The following is a 24,423-nucleotide window of genomic DNA, read 5'->3' on the forward strand; positions in this document are numbered from 1 at the left end:
TATGCATACTGCCCTGTACTGATGAGTTAGGAGCTGTGCAAATTAATAGCTACTAAGAGAATGCTGAATTCTGCTCACTGAGCTAACACTGCGGCAGATTTACTAAACCCATCTAAAATATGGGTAATGTAAAGGAAAAGCCTCTTTACACGGGTCCATAATAGGGCAATTATTGGAATGAGCATTCCTAGGAGCGCTTGTTCCGGATAACTGCCCTGTGTAAAAGGTGCCGCTGATCACCGATGAATAAGCAAATACCATCTATTGGTTGGCTTACTTTGAAACAGAATTTTGTGCCAAAATTATTCTTTTCAGCTTACTTGCTTCATAAATATCACTAAAATGTAGTGCACCAAGCTAATTTCTGGTGCAATTACATCAGACATCGTGTGTAACAAATTTGCCAATACATAATAGTAATGACGATATGAAAACATAGCAGTCGGGTGCACCTAGCCTTTCTGCTGCCCGAGGTAAAAACTGAAACTGCGAACACCCCCCCCCCCCCCCCCCCCCAATGACAATTCCTTAACCTAACCCCCTTCCCTTCAGCCCATGGCCCTTCAGCTGTTGCCCCTACCTGGTGCTGCCTGATCGCCTCACCTGGCCTTATTGGTGGTGCAGCCCTGATAGCAGTTAGGCTGCATTCACACGTCCGTGCTGTGTTGCGGACCCGCAAATTGCGGATCCGCAACACACCCGCCCGGCACCCCTATAGAAATGCCTATTCTTGTCCGCAGCTGCGGACAAGAATAGGACATGCTCTATCTTTTTGCGGAGCTGCGGACCCAAAGATCGGGGCCGCGCTCCGCAAATGCGGATAGCACACTGTGTGCTGTCCGCATCCATTCCATCCCCATAGAGAATGAATGGAACTGCATCCGTTCCGCAAAATTGCGGAACGGATGCGGACGTGTGAATGGAGCCTTACAGGACATGTTCCTTCACAAGCTGTTCTAATTGGGATCAGAACATGCGGCCCTATTATTATCAAGACATGTCCGCTAAGCTATTATTTCTACTGGCAAACAGAAACTATGATGTCTGCTGTTTTCAAGAGACCACCTTCCTCAACAATAAATGAAGACCACCTATATATACACAGACACCTACAGTACTATGCAAAAATTTTAGGCAGATGTAGAAAAATGCTGCAAAATAAGAATTATTTCAAAAATACAAGCTTTAATAGTATAAATATAAATTTATTCTGCAGCAGGACAATAGAGCCCTGATCTCAACCTCATGGAGTCTGGACTACACGAAGAGACAGAAGGATCTGAGCAAGCCTACAACCACAGAACATCAGTGGTTACTTCTGCAAGATGTCTGGAACAACCTCTCAGCTGAGTTCCATCAAAAAGCGTACCCAGAAGAACTGATGATGTTATGAAGGCAAAGGGTGGTCGCACCAAATATTGATGTGATTTAGATTTCTCTATTGCACATTCACTTTGAATTTTGATAATTTAAAAAAGAAACTATTAACACTTCTATGATTGAACGCATTCTAAGGCTTGCTTCACATTTGCGATTGCCGATAAGACAGGCTGTTCCAGCCGAGAGCAGCCTGCCAGATCCGGCATTGCCAAACGCTATCGGAATGCCCTCTGGCCCCATTAACTATAATGGGGTCCTGGGGTGAAGCGGCAAATATGCTGAGAATCGCCCGGACAAATATGGCTGCACGCAGCAGTTTTTGTCTGGCCGATTCCTGGCATTCTATGCTGGAACAGCCTGCCGGCAGTGTGAAACAAGCCTTGGTGTGCATCATTTTTCCAACAAAACATTTGCACGGTACTGTACATGAGGCCATCAATCACGCATAGGGAGGTGGGGTTCATGAATACAACAATCATAACTATGACCATGCTTTCTTATTAGCTAATATCCAAGCAGCAGTTTATTTGTGCCATTTAGTAAACATAATAGGTAGCCGGCTGGACGGAATAAAATAATCAAGACTGATCAGCTCTAAACATCGGACAGAGTATGAACAATTTCCTAGTTGACTGACTACTCATGAGGATCCATGCTGTCTAGCTTAGCACTGGCCAGTGTATTAGATTTTCCAGTAAGCACCCATAACATAACGTTATACCATTGCAACAAGATCTTGTAGTTGTCTCAATTTCTGCTTGGCTGCTATAAGTCTGTTAAATTTTTCTTCAAAATCGTCATCATCATCATCATCATTTTGGTCATCTTCTGTGACACTACTCCGGCTAGAGAGAGAAACCGCACTCCCAGGATCTTCATCTACGTCATCATCGTCCAGCCTTTCAATTCTATCCTCTCTATCCTTGGTATCTCTATTATAAAGGCATTCTACAAGACAGAGGCATCAAATGAAATGAACAGCTCAATGTTAAAAACAGCATCTAACTTAAAGGATAACTGTCACATTTAGACCAGAATTTCAATTTTCATATATGTAGTTACTAATAACATGATATTCCAGAATCCGTTACTATTAGACTGACTTACCCCATATTTAATAATATTCAGCCCTTAGCAACCAGTCTGCATAAAACTGCAATTTCACTATTCAGTTAAGATGGCCGCCACTGGCCTCACCCTGAGGCTAATCCTGCCTGCCCTCACTAGCCAGTAACAATAGCCGCCCAAAAGTGTCAGTAACCAGAACCCTCCCCCCCCTAAAGGGTTAATCTCCTGCAGCACAAAGGGGTCCTCTTACCACATGTTGCTTTCATTTATACACTGAGCAGATGGCAGATCTCCTTTCCCTGGTCTGCGCTGCTTCCACTCTGCATTCTCCAGCTCTGCTGAGTGAGGGAGCGTCTGCCAAGCGCAGGGACAGGGAGAAGTGCACACAGTCCAGGCACTGTTATCAGCTGCTGGGGAGGACCTGGCTTTAATCATTTACTTACAGTCCCTGGCTGTCAGTAATCTGGCCTTGCACGCTGCGTGCTCCGTCCTTCAACAGAGGACGGACCATGCCTAGCAACCCTATTTTAAGCACAGGTAAAAGCAGGCAGTACAGGGGACAAAAATGTGGAATTAAGGGGTAATTGAATACACAGTGAAAAGTTGAAATAGGGCCACCAAGGAGATATTAATCACCACAATCCAATACTCCAAAAAAAAAAAAAAAAAATACGACAGTTATACTTTGAGCTACTTTCACACTAGCGTTTTTTTGCGGCTCCGTCATGGATCTGCAAAAATGCTTCCGTTACCATAATACAACCGCATACATCCGTCATGAACGGATCCGGTTGTATTATGCCTTCTATAGCCGTGACGGATCCATCGTGAACACCAATGAAAGTCAATGGGGGACGGATCCGTTTGTGTCAGAGAAAACGGATCTGTCCCCACTGACTTCCATTGTGTGTCAGGACGGATCCGTCTTGCTCTGCACCACATGGCAAGCATCGGTTTGGTGTCCGCCTCCAGAGCGGAATGGTGACTGAACGGAGGCAAACTGATGCATTTTGAGCGGATGATTTTCCATTCAGAATGCAGTAGGGCAAAACTGATCCGTTTTGCCCTACCGAGTCTGAGAGCCCTGAACGGATCTCACAAACAGAAAGCCAAAACGCTAGTGTAAAAGTAGCCTTACAGTTTTCAACGTGGATGCATACAGACATAAAAGACTGCAATACTGCTGGATTCATTTTTCCATCACATAATACATTGCTTGTTTCAATGGTTACAACCGCCCTGTAATCTAGCAGCGTTGGTCGTGCTTGCACACTGTAGGCCAGGCATTTTTACCTATTGTGTGAATTGCAGGGTGGTCGTAACCATGGAAATGAGCAGTGTGCAATGTGATGGAAAAATTAATCCAGCCAGCAAAGGAAGCAACATGGACAATCACAATACATTAGTAAGGGGCTTGTATCAACTACATAATACATAATAAATGTTATTTGCTGAAGTGAGACAAACCCTTTAACAGGGCTTCAGGGAAGTGACTAATTTGGTTTAACAAAGGAAAAAATAAGATAGCTGGAGTCCATGGCCCAGGTCAGCAGCATCCGATTACATGGACGAGCATTCACAATATTATTCGCTGAAGCATACCTAATGCAGACGATACATTAAAGCTTCTTAAATTCGCTGTGGACCTGTTATTTATTTCGCAGTCGGTATTACATGGCCTTTCATCTCTGTTATTTACACCACACTGGGAATTAGTGATGCTATTCACTGGTCCCCAGCTACTCATACGTTGCGGGTTTCTGTGTGAAGAAGATAAACATGTAAACTAATAAACCACAGGAAATCTGTGCATTTTATGCCCTTTACAGGGGGATCAGAATGGCATTTTAATGTACTTTAAACTTCACTTTCTCTTTGTGACTTAATACCCGTTGAAGAGGACCTTTTACCGCTCCGGACATTCCTGTTTTAATAGGTTCACGCATTACCAACGTACTAAAAATTCTGGACCATCTATTCTTATGACTATGTTGCGCCAATCCTTTATTATTTCTACTAGAAGTTATGCATGAATTGTTATTAGCCTTCAGTAAGGGTACAGAGGGGAGGTAACCAGTTGGGGGTGTACCTGCACAGACTGACTCTATCCAATCAGTGCTGCCATGTTCAGACTGTGCAGGTACACCGCCCCAACTGGTTAGCACCTCCCTGTATCCTAACTGCAGGTAATTAATTCATAACTTCTAGTAGAAATAATAAAGGGATGGCACAACATGAGGATAGATGCACCAGAAAGGTTATTACATGAGGAATGCATGAAGCTATTAAAAACAGGCGTGTCAGGAGTGGCGACAGGTCCTCTTTAAAGGGGTTCTGCAGTTTGTTTAAACTAATGATCCATCCTCTGGATAGATCATCAGCATCTGATCGGCGGGGGTCCGACACCCGGGATCCCCGCCGATCAACTGTTCGCAAAGGCAGGAACGCCGCCGCCTTCTCACCGTTTACCGCAGGCCGTGATGTCACGACTAGTATCAATGGCCTGGGTGCGGCTAAGCTCCATTCAAGTGAACGTAGCTTAGCCGCTCTCAGGCCAGGTGATCCTAGTCGTGAAGTCACTGGGCCGTGGCGCTACTGCCAGCACCTCTGCCTTCTCAAACTGCTGATCGGCAGGGGTCCCAGGTGTCAGACCCCCGCCAATCAGATGCTGATTATTTATCCAGAGGATAGATCATCAATTTACCACCAATGCATTTGTCACCAATTTTGGGGGTTTAATCAGTTTTAACGTAAGATATATTCCCTTATGGATATTCAAGTAAATGACATACGGTATTTTACTTTAAAGTGTATTATTTTGAAGGGTTGAAATGCTGTTCGGGTAATGCAAGCGCTGAAGGATGATAATACATCCACTGGTGCTCGTTTGAACTGACCCGACTGCATAGTCTGATGCAAACTGAGTGTGGGAGGAATGATTGCCATCACAGTTGTTCCACCTTCATTTAGTTCTATTATCGTCAGCACTGATTACACAGGGAGATGTGCTGATCCATTATGTGGGCCAATTATCAGGAATGAGCGTTCCTGTGAAAACTTGTTCCCTATAACTGGCCGGGAGTTCATGCAGGGAAAGAGGACCCTAAGATGATATGAGTGAGCAGTTCTAAGAGCATTTTACCTGATGTTAGTAACTGGCTGATTCACTTCCGGATCAGATTCAATCCATGAATCCTCAGTTTCTTCTTCCTCATCTTTAATGTTCTCATTTACAGCATCAGTAATCATATCAGACGTTTGCTCATAATACCGAACCAAATCCCGCAGTTCATTAAGCCGCTTACGAACTTCTTTCAACTTCCTACATAAAAAGAATGAAGGGAGCATTACGTACTATGTTCTACCTGCTTATTCAATAAGTAAGAGTAGATGGGGGAAATTACTTGATATTTATGTTTTCATCTGATTAATTAACAAAGTAATATCATATTTGTTGGTACCACAGCGACTCCCATACTGTTAAGTTAATAAATGTATCCAACCATAAGGTGTAATGCACACAAAGATCCTTGGGGTCATTTATCAAACTGGTGTAAAGTAGAACTGGCTTAGTTGCCTATAGCAACCAGATTCCACCTTTCATTTTTGACAGCTCCTTTGGAAAATGAAATGATAGGTTGCTATGGGCAACTAAGTGCGGTAAGGAGCATGGCCTAAGATTCACATTTTGCGCCAAAACGGTGTCACAATTCTGGTTTAAAACGGTCACAAAGTAAGTCAACCAATAAAATAATTGGTTTGAAGTCAGACGCATTAACTAAGCACCAAGTTTATTAACTAATAAAGATAAATTTGGGGCATTTCTAGACAGCTTGTCTACAGGGTTAGTAAATCTGCTCCTTTTCTTGTATTTTTCGTGTTTCTTCTCAGATTCGTTGCTGAGATCTGATCCCCTGACTTACTTTTCACAAGACGGCTGTCAGAGACTAAGGCTACTTTCACACTCGCGTTTTGTGCGGAGCCGTCATGGATCTGCACAGACGGATCCATTCAGATAATACAACCGCATGAATCCGTTCAGAACGGATCCGGTTGTATTATCTTTAACATAGCCAAGACGGATCCGTCTTGAACACCATTGAAAGTCAATGGGGGACGGATTCGTTTTCTATTGTGCCATATTGAGTCAGTGAAAACGGATCCGTCCCCCATTGACTTACATTGTGTGTCAGAACGGCTCCGTTTGGCTCAGTTTCGTCAGACGGACAGCAAAACGCTGCAGGTAGCGTTTTGGTGTCCGCCTCCAAAGCGGAATGGAGATGGAACGGAGGCAAACTGATGCATTCTGAGCGGATCCTTTTCCATTCAGAATGCATTAGGGCAAAACTGATCCGTTTAGGACCGCTTGTGAGAGCCTTGAACGGATCTCACAAACGGAAAGCCAAAATGCCAGTGTGAAAGTAGCCTTGCTGAGAGCAGCTCTATCAGCGAGTGTAAGACACCGCCGGTCATTTTGTGAACACAGAATCAGGGGACCAGATGTGGGCAACGGCGGCAACCAGAACTGTAACACACAACAGTATATAATATAGAAGCACAAGATTGGGCTGTACTAATGAACTGTGCCAGAAGTAGTGTGCAAGTGAAGGTGAGCAGCACGTGTTGTGTACAGATCACAGGCAATAGCAGTAGTTTGGTTACTCCATCAGTAGGTGATGCCATAGGACATACTTAAGCTTCTCCGCAGGGTTTTGGTTTTCCTCATCTTCACTACCATTCATGGAAGCTGAAGAACATTCGGCTGCTCTGGCTGGACTGTTTGATGCCCTTTTGTCAGGAACCTGATTAGCAGAGGAAGTGGATCCAATACTTCTTTGATCCATAACCCTTTGAGGAGAGCATGAAGAACCAACAACTGAAAGAAAAATCAGTGATAACAATAAAACAAGGACATATGAACAGCACTAACTCAGCGAGTTACAGCCCAGCTACATGGACCGACATACAGGGCAATGAATGGGATTTATAAATGATTTATGGCTGATCACGGACAGCTCATGTGACCTGCATTTACATGCAGAGATCCTCCCATCTCCTCGGTATGTCATGTACAAGGACCTTTAGGTTTCTTTTTTTTTGTTTAACACGTTCAGGACCTTGGACGAGAATGGTCATCCTAACTTGCAGGTATTTCACGCACTAGGATGAGCATTCTGGCCCTGCAGTTAAACTGTCACTGCGAGTGTATACTAATATATATATATATATATATATATATATATATATATATATATATATATATATATATATATATATATACATACATACACATACATACATATATTTTTAGGTTAGGTAGATATATACACAAACATGCATGTAGACATACACGAGTAGGAAAAAACTTTCCTGCGCTGATGTTTCAAGCGCTGTTGTAAAAAAAAAAAAAAAAAAAAAAAAAGTAACATAATAGTAAAATATAAAAACAGGTTTCAAGTACTGTTCTCAAAATAGTGATGCCGTATTCAGGAGAAAATCAGTAAATTCTGGGGGTTCAGATTCTCCTTTACCCCTTGTGAAACGAAAACATTTGGGGGCGAAAGTGAAATTTTCTGATAAAAAATGTAATTTTTAATTTTCACAGCCATATGTTTCTAATTTCTATGAAACGCCTGTTGTGTTACAAGAAAATAGTTTCTAATGGAAAATTTGCCAAAAGAAAATTACATTTCAAAATTTTACCTTTAATTTCTTTTAATTCTTGAGGAACACCTAAAGGGTTAGCTCAGTTTGTAAAATCAGTTTTGAATAACTTGAGGGGTGCAGTTTCTAAAACGGCAGCATTTATGGGTGGTTTCTACTACATAAGCCTGACAAAGTGACAAAACTAAATTGGTCCTTTAAAAAGTGTTGTAAAATTCAAAGCCTTCTAACGTTCTTAAAAATAAAATGACATTTTCAAAATGATGCCAGCCTAAAGTAGACATATGGGGAATGTTAAGTCAGAACTATTTTCTGAGGTATCACTATCAGTCTTAAAAGCCAGAGAAACGTACATTTTGAAAATTACACATTTTTCAAAAAAGGTTTCCGTAAATCTTAGATTTTTTTTTTTATAAATAAAGGTGAAACATATTCACTCAAATTTACCAATGTGTCATGAAAAAAACAATCTCAGGATGGCTTGGAAGTGCTTAAAAGTTATTACCTCATAAAGTGTCACATATTAAATTTGCAGAAAATTGCCAGGTCCTTAAGGTGAAAAATGGAAAGGTTCTGAAGGTGTTAAGACCTTACACACAGTGTGGTGTTATATATATATATATATATTTTTTTTTTTTTTTATCCTGATGGCCATCAATATTAGATCAGTGGAAGTCCAACTCTTGGCACCCCTGTCTATCCCCGCTGTGATCCGGTACTGCACAACGCTGCTAACATAAAAGGATCTGTGTAAAAAGTAACTAAGTAACTTTGTATATACTGCATCATTAAATTTGACTAATGCAGAGTTACATCCAATATTATAACCCAGAGTTGTCAACTCTCTTCCATGAAGAGCCTGCAAGTTTGTTGTAGACAGATCTGTCCCATACATCTAAATGGGGATTGCAAAAAATCTCAAGCAGCATGAAAAAAAAAAAAAATGGAATTTCTGCCATTGGATTTTCAGCAAAAAAATTAAAAAAATCGTATTTTTCTGCATCCGATTACTGTACAGTGACTGGTAAAAAGAGGACTCGTCTAGGATGCAGAACATAAGAGTGCAAGACAGACACTAAGCCAAAAAAGTGCAGGGAGTTTTCAGCTTTGAAAGTAGCCAAATTGTGTGTAATACGAGACAATAGTACCAGCTGTAACCCAGAATCAGTAAAAGATTATTCTATTCCCAAAATTATAGACATTTCTGTGTAATATTTGTACTCAAAGGTGAACACTTCAACAATCCTAATAACTGGAATCTACTTACCAGTAGTGTTATTCAGATGCTGATCCTGTAGTGTATGGAGTTCTCCCAGTATAGAGTCCATTTTTTGTTTCTTTTCCAGCAACACTCCCACTTTACTGAAAAGTGGAGCCCTCTCTTCAGAAGCAGCTTCTGATATGGAGGAGTTTAAACTTTGAGAAATCGCTCTTGTAAGTGACAAACTTTCTGCTTGACGTCTGTTATCTGGAACTGGTGGAGTCTAAAAGAAACCATAGAGTACAATCAATAAAATGGTAATGACAAGTTTCAGAGGAGTTGGTATTGATAGGTAGTACAACAGGCTGCTGGCATTTTATGGAATTGCAGTAGACCTGCATTATAACATATGTTTAGCAAGTTACATTTTCAAAACATTAATGGGGTTGCGCCAATTTTAATTTATCCCCTGCCACAGATTTGGAGATAACTAAATGATCGGCGGACATCTGACCGCTGGGAACCCCACAGATCACAAGATAGGCGGCCCTGTACCCTGAAATGAATGGAATGTTAAAGTCGAGCACGAACATTGCTGCTCCGTCTATCTCTATATGACTGCTGGAAATAGCTGAGAGCTGTACTCTATTTCCCACTGTCCTACAGAGAATTAAAATTGAGGAAGTTTGCATGCTCAACCTGCCGCTCCATTCATCTCCCGAGTACGGGGACCCTATTCTTGTGATCGGTGATGGTGTCAGACCACATCAATCAGCTGGTGACCCCTTATCCAATGAATATTTAAACCCGACACAACCCCCCTTCTAAAAGGATTGTGCCATCAACAAGCCCTACCCCTATTACAGAATATGGACATTATAGAAAGGTTTCCATGCTCCTCTATAGGCTTCTTGCTGCGTCCAAGCATTAAATGAATGGCCATTCATCCCACCTAAAATCAACTGTTTGTAATGGTGGATCTAAGCTTTAAAGATGTGTCGGTGATAAAACATGCCCCTAAACCATTCACAAACTTCTCAAAGACCAAGTGGATATAGTCATCAAATGGATTAAGCAGATAAATGCAGTACCTGAGCATCGTCGAGCTGGTTGTGGAAGCGCTGAATGAGGTCATTTAGTTCTTCGTTTAGTTCAGATGTTAAACTCAGTCCAGACACACTTCCTGTTGTTTCCGTGACAACTGAGACAAGAAAACAATAAAATAACTACACTGTTTATTAGATCTATTTCAAATCAAGCTTTATTTAAAGTGGACAGAACTAAAAACATACATGGGTTTTGTGGTTGAAGCCACTTTCAAATACAAATTTGCAAGTCAATTCCTTGCAATTTTCCAGATTTTTACTTGCAGTCATTCAATAGGGTTTTTAATATTTCACCTCAATGGCACGTGATGAGCACAGGTCCACAAGTTCTCTTAACAAAGGCACTTACCAGATTCATCCATTACAGCAATTGCCTGTTCAGCCTTGTGTTGTAAAGCCAGGAGAGCGGCCTGCCTCCCCTTCAATGCCCTGAGCTGTTCTTGCTGCTGTAACATCCTTGTCAGTAGTGCATGCTGTTTTTTCATATCTTTTAGTTCTACTTTGGCCTCTTGTTGTGGATCCATTGCCTAAAGACAAGGTAAAAACGCATTAGAAAATATATGACCGTGTGCAAAGATGAGGCTCAGAGCAACCTCCTGCAAAACCAGCCCGTCCTAAGGAAAACATACAGAAAAGAATTACATTTAGTCGCTAAATACACAATTACTGAGTTATTATAATTACAGGGTAAAGTTAATTCCTACTGTGAAAATTTTTAAATTTTTTTTTGCCGTGCAAAGAAAACCATTTAACCTCTTGGGGACACAGTCCGGTACTTAAGGACACAGGGCATACCTGTACGCCCTGTGTATTTCCGATTACCGCTGCGCAGCAGGCACCCTGTGACAATGCCGAGGGGGGTCCTGTGACCCCCCCGTATCTGTGATCGCTGCAAACCGCAGGTCAAATGAGACCTGCGGTTTGCAGCGTTTACTGGTCATTCCGGCGGGGATTGGCGCTGCCATCGGGTCCCTGTGTTGCTGTAATGGGGACCCAATGGCATGGAAGGCAGCGCGATGCCTTCCGGTTTAGAGCCAGGCCAGAAGCTGTATCAGTAATACACACAGTATTACTCATACAGCCAATGCATTCCAATACAGAAGTCAGACCCCCAAAAGTTGAAGTCCCAAAGTGGGACAAAAAAAAAAGTTAAAAAAAAAGTTGAAAAAATAGTTTTACATCAAAGTTTTACCCCAAAAAAAAAAAGTAAAAAAAAAAAAAGTAAAAGTAAAAGTAGACATTAGGTATCGCCGCGTCCGTATCGACTGGCTCTAGAAACATATCACATGACCTAACCCCGCAGGTGAATACCATAAAAAAAATTATTTTTTGTCACCTTACATCACAAAATGTGTAATAGCAAGTGATCAAAGAGTCATATGCACCCCAAAATAGTGCCAATCAAACCGTCACCTCATCCCGAAAAAAATTAGCCCCTACACAAGACAGTCGCCCAAAAAATAAATAAAACTATGGCTTTCAGAATGTGGAGACACTAAAGAATCATTTTATTTTTTTAAATGCTTTGTTATGTAAAACAAATCGAAAAAGTTGTCATATTTGGTATTGTCGCGTCTGTGACAACCTGCTCTTTAAAACACCACATGATCTAACCTGTCAAATGAATGTTGTAAATAACAAAAAATAAAAACGGTGCCAAAACAGCTATTTCTTGTTACTTTGCCTCACAAAAAGTGTAATATAGAGCATCCAAAAATCATATGTACCCTAAAATAGTACCAACAAAACTGCCACCCTATCCCGTAGTTTCTAAAATGGGGTCACTTTTTTGGAGTTTCTACTCTAGGGGTGCATAAGAGGGGCTTCAAATGGGACATGGTGTCAAAAAACCAGTCCAGCAAAATTCGCATTCCAAAAACCGGATGGCGCTCCTTTCCTTCTGCGCCCTGCCGTGTGCCCGTACAGCAGTTTACGACCACATATGGGGTGTTTCTGTAAACTACAGAATCAGGGCCATAAATATTGAGTTTTGTTTGGCTGTTAACCCTTGCTTTGTAACTGGAAAAAAAAATATTAAAATGGAAAATCTGCCAAAAAAGTGAAATTTTATCTATATTTTCCATTAATTCTTGTGGAACACCTAAAGGGTTAACAAAGTTTGTAAAATCAGTTTTGAATACCTTGAGGGGTGTAGTTTGTAAAATGGGGTCATTTTTGGGTGGTTTCTATTATGTAAGCCTCACAAAGTGACTTCAGACCTGAACTGGTCCTGAAAAAGTGGGTTTTAGAAATTTAATGAAACATTTAAAAGATTTGCTTCTAAAATTCTAAGCCTTCTAACAATCCCCAAAAAATAAAATGCCATTCACAAAATGATCCAAACATGAAGTAGACACATGGGGAATGTAAAGTAATAACTATTTTTGGAGGTATTACTATCTATTATAAAAGGAAAGAAATTGAAATTAGCTAATTTTTCTAAATTTTTGGTAAAATTAGAATTTTTTTATAAATAAAATTTATTTTTTTGACTCAATTTTACCACTGTCATGAAGTACAATACGTGACGAGAAAATCTCAGAATGGCCTGGATAAGTAAAAGAGTTTTAAAATTATCACCACTTAAAGTGACACTGGTCAGATTAGCAAAAAATGGTCTGGTCCTTAGGGTGAAAATGAGCCCGGTCCTCAAGGGGTTAAAGAGATTGTCCGATATATAGATATAGATATATATATATATATATATATATATATATATATATATATATAGCGCAGGTCCACATGACTACTGAGATGGGAATATATTTTAAAATGTATTAAAAGGGGTATTCTGAGAGGTTGTCCTCAGAAGTTTGAGAAGTTGTGGAATGATTGGATGTCTCATACTCATATTGTGTTATAAATTATGTCAGAAGTTTTCTTACTCCTTTTCATGGGGGGGAAGAGGGGGTAGGGTGGGAAGGGGGGGGGGGGAAAGAGCGTTAATTGGATGCTTTGTGCCATTAAAAGTGTTTGGGGTTATATCTTATTTTAATGATGTATCTTGTATACATTTTCAGGTACCCATGATTGTTTATTCCTTACTGCTGTAGTTGGCATTTTGTCTGATGATGCAATTTATTATTGTACTTTATTTTTGTATTTTTCATGGCAAAATGTATAAGTGTTTACAGAAAATGATTATATTATAAAATCAATAAAAACTATTTGATTTAAAAAAAGGGGTATTCTGGTTATATCAAAAGTTAACCCTTATTGAAAAGATAAGGGATACCTATTAACTGCTGGGACCCCTTTCAATCATGAGAATGAGAGGGATATAAAATAGAGTGGCAGGTCAGCACATGCAAAGCAGCTCCATTCTTCTTTATGGGACTGCTTAGCCATTTCCAGAAGTCACAGTGATTTATGGAGCTGCAGTGTGCATACTAGACATGCTGATCCATTTATTTCGGGGGTCCCGGGCCGCCTTACTTGTGATCAGTGGGGGACCCAGCTGTCAGACTCCCACCGATGAGTTATCTCCTTTCCAGTGGATAGGCGATAACTTTTAAACTTGGCAAAACCCATTAATATTTTTTAAAAATTACATGCCAAACATATGTTCGAAAGCAGGTCTACTGCAATTCCATAAAATGCCAGCAGTCAGTCTGTTTTATTCAATTTCACTGCATATAAATATGAAAAAGGTCTAACCCACTGAAATTACTATTCATTATGCAGCTCCATTTATCTCTACGGGACTGCTGGTTTCTGGGGCCAGCGGGTGTCAGACCCCCCCGATCTGATACTGATGACCTGTCCCGAAAATAGGTCATTAATATCCAAGTCCAGGAAAAAACCCTTTAAACATTGTACATATTCATATTTTAAATGCTCTCTTTGGCACAGACACTGGAGACGCCTACACAGAGTGCCAAGAAAGCCGCAGAGTAGTATATGGATGCGTAGTGGCACTCTCCAGCCTCGTCTATAATTCTAGCAGTACAACACAGCGGATGTAATGATACAAGGATGGCTCCATACAGGTTGGATCTGCTCTAGCAATATTTCGGCATTTTTTATGTGGATAGTATCAAAATCAATTATAGGTATAAGGAGATTTTTTGTGAAACTCACCTGTAAAATCTTTTTCTCGTCTTTTCCATTGGGGGACACAGACCATGGGTATAGCTTAGGCCACCACTAGGAGGAGACACTATGCAAATAAGAAAAAACAGCTCCTCCTCCACTGGCTATACCCCCATGCTCCAACAGGGGGACCTCAGTGCGTGCAAAAGCAGTAGGAGAAAGATACCAAACCAAATATTAACAAAGAAAAACAGAACCGAGGAATACCGCCATCGGACCGTTAACCATAAGGTCCCATAGACAGAACTAACCCCTCCTGAAACAGACAAGAATGGGTGGGAGCTGTGTCCCCCAATGGAAAAGACGAGAAAAAGATTTTACAGGTGAGTTTCACAAAAAATATCTCCTTTTCTCGCCCATTCCATTGGGGGACACAGACCATGGGACGTCCTAGAGCAGTCCATGGGGTGGGAAGACCAGCACATCCAGAGGAAAACGTCCAACGGTTAAACAGGAACCACAGCCTGCAATACCTTGCGCCCTAGGGCAGCATCAGCCGACGCCAGAGAGTGCAGCTGGTAGAACTTTGAAAATGGATGTAAGGACGACCAGGTGGCCGCCTTACAAAGCTGTGATGTAGGGGCTCGATTGCGCCTAGCCCAGGAGACCCCCACCGCCCTGGTGGAGTGCGCGGTAACCTCCGCTGGGGGAACCCTACCCCGGGACCGATAGGCCATGGCAATAGTCGACCGAATCCACCGAGCCACAGTAACCTTGGAGGCCGCCAGACCCTTACGAGGCCCCTCAGGAACCACAAAAAGGGAGTCCGAGCAGCGAAATGGGGCAGTAACAGAAAAGTACACCCGCAAAGCACGGACAACATCTAGAGAATGGAGAGCGCGCTCCTTGGGGTTCGCCGGGGCGGGCCAAAAGGAGGGCAGGACTAGGTCTTCATTAAGGTCGAAGGCGGAAACCACCTTGGGCAAAAAAGAAGGGACTGGGCGCAGTACCACCTTATCCTTGTGGAAGACCAAAAAGGGCTCCTTAGAGGAAAGGGGGGCCAGCTCCGATACTCTCCTGATAGAGGTGATGGCCACCAAAAAGACCACCTTCCAGATGAGAAGACTCAGGGAAATGTCCTTCAGGGGCTCGAAAGGAGCCGCCTGGAGAGAAGACAGAACCAGGTTCAGATCCCATGGGGCAGGGGAGGGATATACGGAGGGACCGAATGCGCCACCCCCTGTAGGAAGGTCCTCACCGGACCGAGCAGAGCCAGAGACTGCTGAAAGAAAATGGCCAGAGTGGAGACCTGACCCTTCAGAGAGCTCAGGGACATTTCCATCTCAAGGCCCGACTGGAGAAAAGACAGGACCACCGGAACGGAGAAACGAAGGGGAAAAACGCCTATCTTCTTGCAAAATGCAAGAAAGGCCTTCCAGGTTCGAAAGTCCAATCGGGGGCGATGAGGATAGTCGGGATTCCTTCTGCCGCGACCCTGCGAAGAACCTTTGGGAGTAGAGGCAGTGGTGGGAAGACAGAGGAGCGTGAAGTCTTGCCACCGAGACACCAGAGCGTCCACCCCGTACGCCTCCGGATCCCGAGCTCTGGCCAGGAACGTGGGAACCTTGTTTTTGAGCCTGGACGCCATCAAGTCCACGTCCGGGCGGCCTTAACGGCGACAGACATCCTCGAATACGTCCTGATACAGAGACCTCTCTCCCGGATCCACCCTGTTGCGGCTGAGAAAGTCTGCCGTCCAGTTTTCGACCCCTGGGATGTACACTGCAGACAATATTGGAACGTGAGTCTCCGCCCACTGGAGGATCCTTTTCACCTCCTGCATAACCGTCCGGCTGCAGGTTCCGCCCTGATGATTAATGTATGCTACGGCTGTGGCATTGTCCGACTGGACCCTTACCGGGAGACCCGCTAGGAGGGGGGTCCAATGAGACAGAGGAAAATTGCTCTGAGCTCCAGTATGTTGTTCGGAAGGCGGGCTTCCACCTCTGAACACACCCCCTGAACCGTCCGAGCCCGGAGAACACCACCCCAACCCAGGAGACTGGCATCGGTGGTGACGACAGTCCAGGAGATCTGGGAGATCCTTCCTCCCAAAGTCAGATTCTGAGGGGACAGCCACCACGGGAGTTGCATGCGAACCTGAAGAGGTAGGCGGATCCGAGAGTCCAGACCCCTCGATGTCCTGTCCCAGAAGGACAGGATCGCCTGCTGCAGAGGCAGAGTGTGAAACTGGGCAAAGGGGAGTGCCTCGAAGGAGGCCACCATAAGCCCCAGAACCTGCATGCACTCCCGGATGGAGAGACACGGGGAATGCAGAAGGCGAGACACCAACTCCCGAATCCGTGAGAACTTGTAATCTGGAAGGAATACCCGGGCTGCAGTGGTGTCCATAATCATCCCCAGGAAGGTCACCCTCTGGGAAGGTTGGAGAGAGGACTTCGGGAAGTTGATCAGCCAGCCGAACTGTTGCAGAGTCTGAACATGAAACTGATAAAGGCTCCCTCTCGTCCCCAGGCCGAGGACAGCGTCAGGATGTCGTCCAGGAAGGGGAACAGAGATATGCCCCTGGTACGGAGAGGCGCCATGATCTTTGTGAATACCCACGGGGCTATCGTCAGCCCGAAGGGAAGGGCGAAGCGCAGGAATCTGTGGTGAGATTCTGCGATAGGGACATGCAGATAGGCGTCCCGGATGTCCACCGTCGCGAGGAACTCCCCCGGAAGAAGAGAAGCAATAACAGAGCGGAGGGATTCCATCCGAAACCTCCGCACCCGCAGGGACTTGTTTAATAGCTTCAGGTCTAGGACCGGACGCACTGATCCCTCCTTCTTCAGTACTACAAAAGAGATTTGAGTAGAACCCTGCACCCTGTTCCTCCAGAGGAACTGGGGCAACTACTCCCCGGTCCAGAAGGGAAGAGACCGCTTGTAAAAGGGCCGAGGCTCGGGCCAGGTACCCCGAAACACGAGAAGGAAAGAAACGAATTCTATCTTGTAACCGGAACCCAGTCCAGGGCCCAGGCGTCTTGAACGTGAGCTCTCCAGACGCGCTGAAAGGAGAGCAGACGGCCCCCCACCGCAGGCGGTGGGGGCGCCCCTTCAGTCGGAGGACTGCTTGGGATCCGCGGGGCGGGCAGAACTCCCTTGGAATTGTGCCCGCGGGCGCCAGGAAGGTTGGGGCTTAAAGGAAGGCCTCTTGCGGGAGTCCTGAGAGGCACCGGAGGAGGGGGCTGTCGCAGACCCGGAGGAGGAGAAGCGCCGAAAAGGACTGGTTTCTAGGGCCAGAGGGCCGAGCTCTGAAGGCGTGCTTGGATCTAGATTTGGGCAGGTGGGTGCTCTTTCCCCCCATAGCGTCAGAGATAATCTCGTCCAGCTTGCACCGAAGAGCCTGGAGCCCGCAAAGGGGAGGCTGGTGAGGGAACGCTTGGAGGAAGCGTCGGCGTCCCAGACCTTCAACCAGACCTCCCCGCACTGCGTGAACAAGAGGGCAGAAACACGCGCAAAGAGAGTGCTAACGTCCAATGAGGGCTCACAGAGGAATGTTGTCGCCTGAGACATCAGGAGGACGAAGTTCAAGGTGTCAGCAGAGGCATCCTGCACCGCGAGGTCCTGATGATGAATCTGAGAGAATCTGGCTTTGGAAAGAGAGGGTCCAAACGCCTGTCAACGGAGTCCTGTAGGGAGGATCCGTCCAGGACCGGTATTGCCGTATTCTTAGTCAATCTGGCCACCGGCGGGTCAACCTTAGGAGGAGAAGACCACTGATGCACGTTATCTGCCGGGAAAGGATAAAGAGTAATCAAAAAATGAGCCCCTACCTGAGACAATCGCCCAAAAAAAAAAAATAATAAAATATGGCTCAGAATATGGAGACACTAAAACATCAATTTTTTTGTTTTTAAAAAGCTGTTATTGTGTAAAACTTATACATATTTGGTATCTCCACATATTTGGTATCTCCACGTTCGTATCGACCGGCTCTATAAAAATATCACATGACCTAACCCCTCAGATGAACACCGTAAAAAACAAAAACTGTGCTTAACAATTTTTTGTCACCTTACATCACAAAAAGTGTGATAGCAAGCTAACAAAGTCACACGCACCCCAAAATAGTGCCAATAAAACAGTCATCTCATCCCGCCAAAATCATACCCTACCCAAGATAAATCGCCCAAAAATTGAAAAAAATATGGCTCTCAGACTATGGAAACACTAAAACATGATTTTATTTGCTTTAAAAAAGAAATCAGTGTAAAACTTACATAAATAAAAAAAATTAAAAAAGTATACATATTAGGTATCGCCGCATCCGTGACAACCTGGTCTATAAAAATATCACATGATCTAACCTGTCAGATAAATGTTATAAATAACAAAAAATAAAAACGGTGCCAAAACAGCTATTTCTTGTTATCTTGCCTCACAAAAAGTGTAATATAGAGCAACCAAAAATCATATGTACCCTAAACTAGTACCAACAATACTGCCATCCTATCCCGTAGTTTCTTAGATGGGGTCACATTTATGGAGTTTCTACTCTAGGGTTGCATCAGGGGGGCTTCAAATGGGACATGGTGTCAAAAAAATCAGTCCAGCAAAATCTGCCTTCCAAAAACCGTATGGCATTCCTTTCCATCTGCGCCCTGCCGTGTGCCCGTACAGTAGTTTACGACCACATATGGGGCGTTTCTGTAAACTACAGAATCAGGGCCATAAATATTGAGTTTGGTTTGACTGTTAACCCTTGCTTTTTCCTTCAGTGGGACAATGGAGCTTCAGGAAGTGCAGGGGCGTCAAACGGCCGCTGGCTATGTCAGATGTTGCAGAGAGCATTCCTCATGACTGAGGGCCCTCGTCTGTGTGGTAACAACTGGGTTTTTCAACAGGACAACGCTACAGTACACAATGCCCGCAGGACAAGGGACTTCTTCCAGGAGAATAACATCACTCTTTTGGCCCATCCTGCGTGTTCCCCTGATCTAAATGCAATTGAGAACCTTTGGAGGTGGATGGCAAGGGAAGTTTACAAAAATGGACAACAGTTCCAGACAGTAGATAGCCTTTGTGCTGTCCATCTTCACCACTTGGAGAAATGTTCCCACTCACCTCATGGAAACGCTTGCATCAAGCATGCCGAAACAAATTTTTGAAGTGATAAACACTAACGGCGGAGCTACTCATTACTGAATTCATGTTTGGAAGTTGGATTTCTGTTTTGGGGGGGGTTATTTTTTATTTTTTTTGGAGGTGTGGTCCTAAACTTTTGATCAGCTGAAAAACAGCCTGTTTCAGTTTATTTGTGGTTTTCATGAAATTGAATGCTCAAAAAATGTTTTGTCTCACTCCCATTTCTTCTTGTTGCATGTTGAAGCTCTACTTGGAACCTTGTTAAGATCCAGCCATGCTAAATATGATTTTTTGCCATTTTTCAAGTGGTCTTAAACTTTTGATCAGGACTGTACAGTCGTGGCCGAAAGTTTTGAGAATGACACAAATATTAGTTTTCACAAAGTTTGCTGCTAAACTGCTTTTAGATCTTTGTTTCAGTTGTTTCTGTGATGTAGTGAAATATAATTACACGCACTTCATACATTTCAAAGGCTTTTATTGACAATTACATGACATTTATGCAAAGAGTCAGTATTTACAGTGTTGGCCCTTCTTTTTCAGGACCTCTGCAATTCGACTGGGCATGCTCTCAATCAACTTCTGGGCCAATTCCTGACTGATAGCAACCCATTCTTTCATAATCACTTCTTGGAGTTTGTCAGAATTAGTGGGTTTTTGTTTGTTCACCCGCCTCTTGAGAATTGACCACAAGTTCTCAATAGGATTAAGATCTGGGGAGTTTCCAGGCCATGGACCCAAAATTTCAACGTTTTGGTCCCCGAGCCACTTAGTTATCACTTTTGCCTTATGGCACAGTGCTCCATCGTGCTGGAAAATGCATTGTTCTTCACCAAACTGTTGTTGGATTGTTGGAAGAAGTTGCTTTTGGAGGGTGTTTTGGTACCATTCTTTATTCATGGCTGTGTTTTTAGGCAAAATTGTGAGTGAGCCCACTCCCTTGGATGAGAAGCAACCCCACACATGAATGGTCTCAGGATGCTTTACTGTTGGCATGACACAGGACTGATGGTACCGCTCACCTTTTCTTCTCCGGACAAGCCTTTTTCCAGATTCCCCAAACAATCGGAAAGAGGCTTCATCGGAGAATATGACTTTGCCCCCGTCCTCATCAGTCCATTCACCATACTTTCTGCAGAAGATCAATCTGTCCCTGATGGGTTTTTTTTGGAGAGAAGTGGCTTCTTTGCTGCCCTTCTTGACACCAGGCCATCTTCCAAAAGTCTTTGCCTCACTGTGCGTGCAGATGCGCTCACACTTGCCTGCTGCCATTCCTGAGCAAGCTCTGCACTGGTGGCACTCCGATCCCGCAGCTGAATCCTCTTTAGGAGACGATCCTGGCGCTTGCTGGACTTTCTTGGACGCCCTGAAGCCTTCTTAACAAGAATTGAACCTCTTTCCTTGAAGTTCTTGATGATCCTATAAATTGTTGATTGAGATGCAATCTTAGTAGCCACAACATCCTTGCCTGTGAAGCCATTTTTATGCAACGCAATGATGGCTGCACGTGTTTCTTTGCAGGTCACCATGGTTAACAATGGAAGAACAATGATTTCAAGCATCACCCTCCTTTTAACATGTCAAGTCTGCCATTTTAACCCAATCAGCCTGACATAATGATCTCCAGCCTTGTGCTCGTCAACATTCTCACCTGAGTTAACAAGACTATTACTGAAATGATCTCAGCAGGTCCTTTAATGACAGCAATGAAATGCAGTGGAAAGTTTTTTTTGGGATTAAGTTAATTTTCATGGCAAAGAAGGACTATTCAATTCATCTGATCACTCTTCATAACATTCTGGAGTATATGCAAATTGTTATTATAAAAACTTAAGCAGCAACTTTTCCAATTTCCAATATTTATGTAATTCTCAAAACTTTTGGCCACGACTGTATATACACCTTAGACTGTAATCCGGGCTGCAGAAGACAAGTGTTACTTGGCCTCAGCTCTCTGAAAATCTCAGATGCTCTTTTAGACTTTGGAGAAGTATTGATGTCAGGGTTTGACCATTTATTCACTTATTTTGTGAAACAGAGTTCCCTAGAGTGTCCTCAATTCGTGGTCTACTAAGAGATAGCTCCTTTATTGAACAATTTACCGTATTTTTCGCTTTATAAACCGAATACTAGTGAGCGCTTTATGGAAGTGCTCACTAGTATGCTTTAGGTGCCAGGAGTAGGGAGTGAAGAGCTGCAAATGCTTGTAATACTTATCCTCCCGGTCTTCATTCCTGGGGGCCGGCGCTGCACTGTCCTGACCCCGGTCTGATGGGGGGTCTCACATTGAGGGCTGATCTGAGGTCTGAAATAAAGGGCTGATCTGAGTTCTGATGGTGGTCTCACATTGAGAGCTGATATGAGGTCGGATGAAGGGCTGATATAAGGTCTGAGGGGGTCTAACATGGAGGGATCTGATATGAGGTCTGATGAAAAATATATTTTTCTTATTTTCCTCCTCTAATACCTGGGGTGCATCTTATCGGGTAGGTCTTATAAAGCAAAAAATACGGTAGTTTGTTAGACTTGAAGTGTTACAGTGTAATGGTACATTCCCACGTACAAAGTTGTAACAGATTATTTATCCCATTCCAGCTCAATCATTATTGCTTATTTTTCACATTTAAGGCTACTTTCACACTCGCGTTTGGTGCGGATCCATCATAGATCTGCACAGACGGATCCGTTCAGATAATACAACCATCTACGTCCGTTCAGAACGGATCCGTTCGTGTTATCTTTAATATAGCCAAGACTGATCTGTCTTGAACACCACTTAAAAGTCAATGGAGGACGGATCCGTTTTCTATTGTGCCATATTGTGTCAGAATATGGATCCGTCCCCATTGACTTACTTAGTGTGTCAGAACGGATCCGTTTGGCTCAGTTTCGTCAGACGGACACTAAAATGCTGCAAGCAGCATTTTGGGGTCAGCCTTCAAATCGGAATAGAGGCGGAACGGAGGCAAACTGAGCGGATCCTTTTCCATTCAGAATGCATTATGGAAAAACTGTTCCGTTTTGGACCGTTTGTGAGAGCCCATGACGGATCTCACAAACGGAAAGCCAAAACGCCAGTGTGAAAGTAGCCCAAGACAACACTATGGACAACCACTGAGTGGTCCTCCTACTCTGAGGACCCCTCTATGAACCATCTAATCAATGTATTAAATGGAGAGCTACTTGGTTACACTGCCAGCCCCCAATACATATCCTGTTCATCCTCCGCTTTCCAGGACACACTCCCATCACTATCAGCAGTGCACGGGGGCAGACATTATCAAAGAAAGGGGTAGTCTTTATTTCACAAACCCTTCAAACAAAACCCTGAACAGGAACCACAGCTCCGTTCAAAGTGTAGTGGCCGTACCGGGTTACTGCAGCTCAGCTTCCATTCACTTCAATAGGAGCTAAGCTAGAGTAACCCTCACTGGCCACCACACTTGTAAAGGAGCGGTGCTCCCTGTTCCATTCCAGAGCTAGTCCTGGCACAGGAGGATGCAGGGAACAGCTGATTCGTGGTGGTGCAGGGTGCCGGACCCGACTAATCGGATATTAATGACCTATACTGAGAATTGGTCATCAATATCAGCAGAGGTCTCAGGAGTCAGAGTCCTGCCGATCTGATATTTATGACCTATCCTGAGGATAGGTCCTCAATATTAATTCCTAGATAACCCCTTTTAAGGAACCAAATTATCTACAACCTGCATGTGCAGAGCATGCAGCACTAATCAGTCCAGTTAAAAATTCATAGACATTTTTTATTTTTTTTTGGAATTGGTAAATTGGGCTAACAGGACACATAATACACTGCTCAAAAAAAATAAAAGGGAACACAAAAATAACATCCTAGATCTGAATTAATTAAATATTCTTCTGAAATACTTTGTTCTTTACATAGTTGAATGTGCTGACAACAAAATCACACAAAAATTAAAAAAAATCAAATTTTTCAACCCATGGAGGTCTGGATTTGGAGTCACACTCAAAATTAAAGTGGAAAAACACACTACAGGCTGATCCAACTTTGAGGTAATGTCCTTAAAATAAAATTCCTCATCTGCCACTATGGAGATTTTAAAAAGGGTATTCTCCTCTTACACATGAGTATATCCACAGGGCATAACAAATGTCTCACATGGATGTGGTCTCTCCTGCGATACGTGCACATACAGTACTGTGCAAAAGTTGTAGGCAGGCATGGAAAATACTAATACTTGTATCGAATACCTAGACCTCGTACTCTTCTTTAAAGAATGATTTTTCAAGAAAGTTGATGGAAACAGTTACCTGGACTACAAGAGCTCACATCACAAAAAGTGGAGAAACAATATAACGTTCAGTCAGTTCAAACGCATCAATGATGAAGACTTCATAACCCAGAGCCGCATCCTCACTCGCCGGTTCCTTAACAAAGGTTGCCATAATAAGGCTACTTTCACACTTGAGGCAGGACGGATCCGACAGGCTGTTCACCCTGTCGGATCCGTCCTTCCGCTATTTCGCCGTGCCGCCGGACCGTTCCCATTGACTATAATGGGGACAGGGGCGGAGCTCCGGCGCAGCACGGCAGTGAACAGAGAAAGGCTGCTGGACTAAAAGTCCTGCATGTCCGACTTTTTAGGTGAGTTTCACAAAAAAAAAAAAATTTCCTTTTCTCGTACTTTTTTCCATTGGGGTACACAGACCATGGGACGTCCTAAAGCAGTCCATGGGGTGGGAAAACATCAGCACCGCCAGGAGGAACGTCCAACGGTCAAACAGGAACCACAGCCTGTAGAACCCTGCGGCCAAAGACAGCATCAGCCGAAGCCAGGGA

At 43.6% G+C, this 24,423-nt stretch overlaps 1 protein-coding gene across 4 annotated transcripts in view; it reads right to left on the bottom strand.

Moving 5' to 3' along the window:
- Positions 1-24,423, bottom strand: part of PCM1 (pericentriolar material 1) — a 171,152-nt gene that overhangs the window by 104,050 nt on the left and 42,679 nt on the right. For all 4 annotated transcript variants that reach the window (XM_040418773.1, XM_040418772.1, XM_040418775.1 and 1 more), the window contains 7 exons: positions 10,769-10,946; positions 10,405-10,514; positions 9,380-9,596; positions 7,141-7,324; positions 5,591-5,770; positions 4,051-4,208; positions 2,102-2,328 (listed from right to left, as the gene is read on the bottom strand). In XM_040418773.1, the coding sequence (XP_040274707.1) occupies positions 2,102-2,328; positions 4,051-4,208; positions 5,591-5,770; positions 7,141-7,324; positions 9,380-9,596; positions 10,405-10,514; positions 10,769-10,946 (1,254 nt within the window). The remainder of the gene's footprint in view (positions 1-2,101; positions 2,329-4,050; positions 4,209-5,590; positions 5,771-7,140; positions 7,325-9,379; positions 9,597-10,404; positions 10,515-10,768; positions 10,947-24,423) is intronic.

The sequence above is a fragment of the Bufo bufo genome, chromosome 2 (assembly GCF_905171765.1).
Source record: "Bufo bufo chromosome 2, aBufBuf1.1, whole genome shotgun sequence".
NCBI lineage: Eukaryota > Metazoa > Chordata > Amphibia > Anura > Bufonidae > Bufo > Bufo bufo.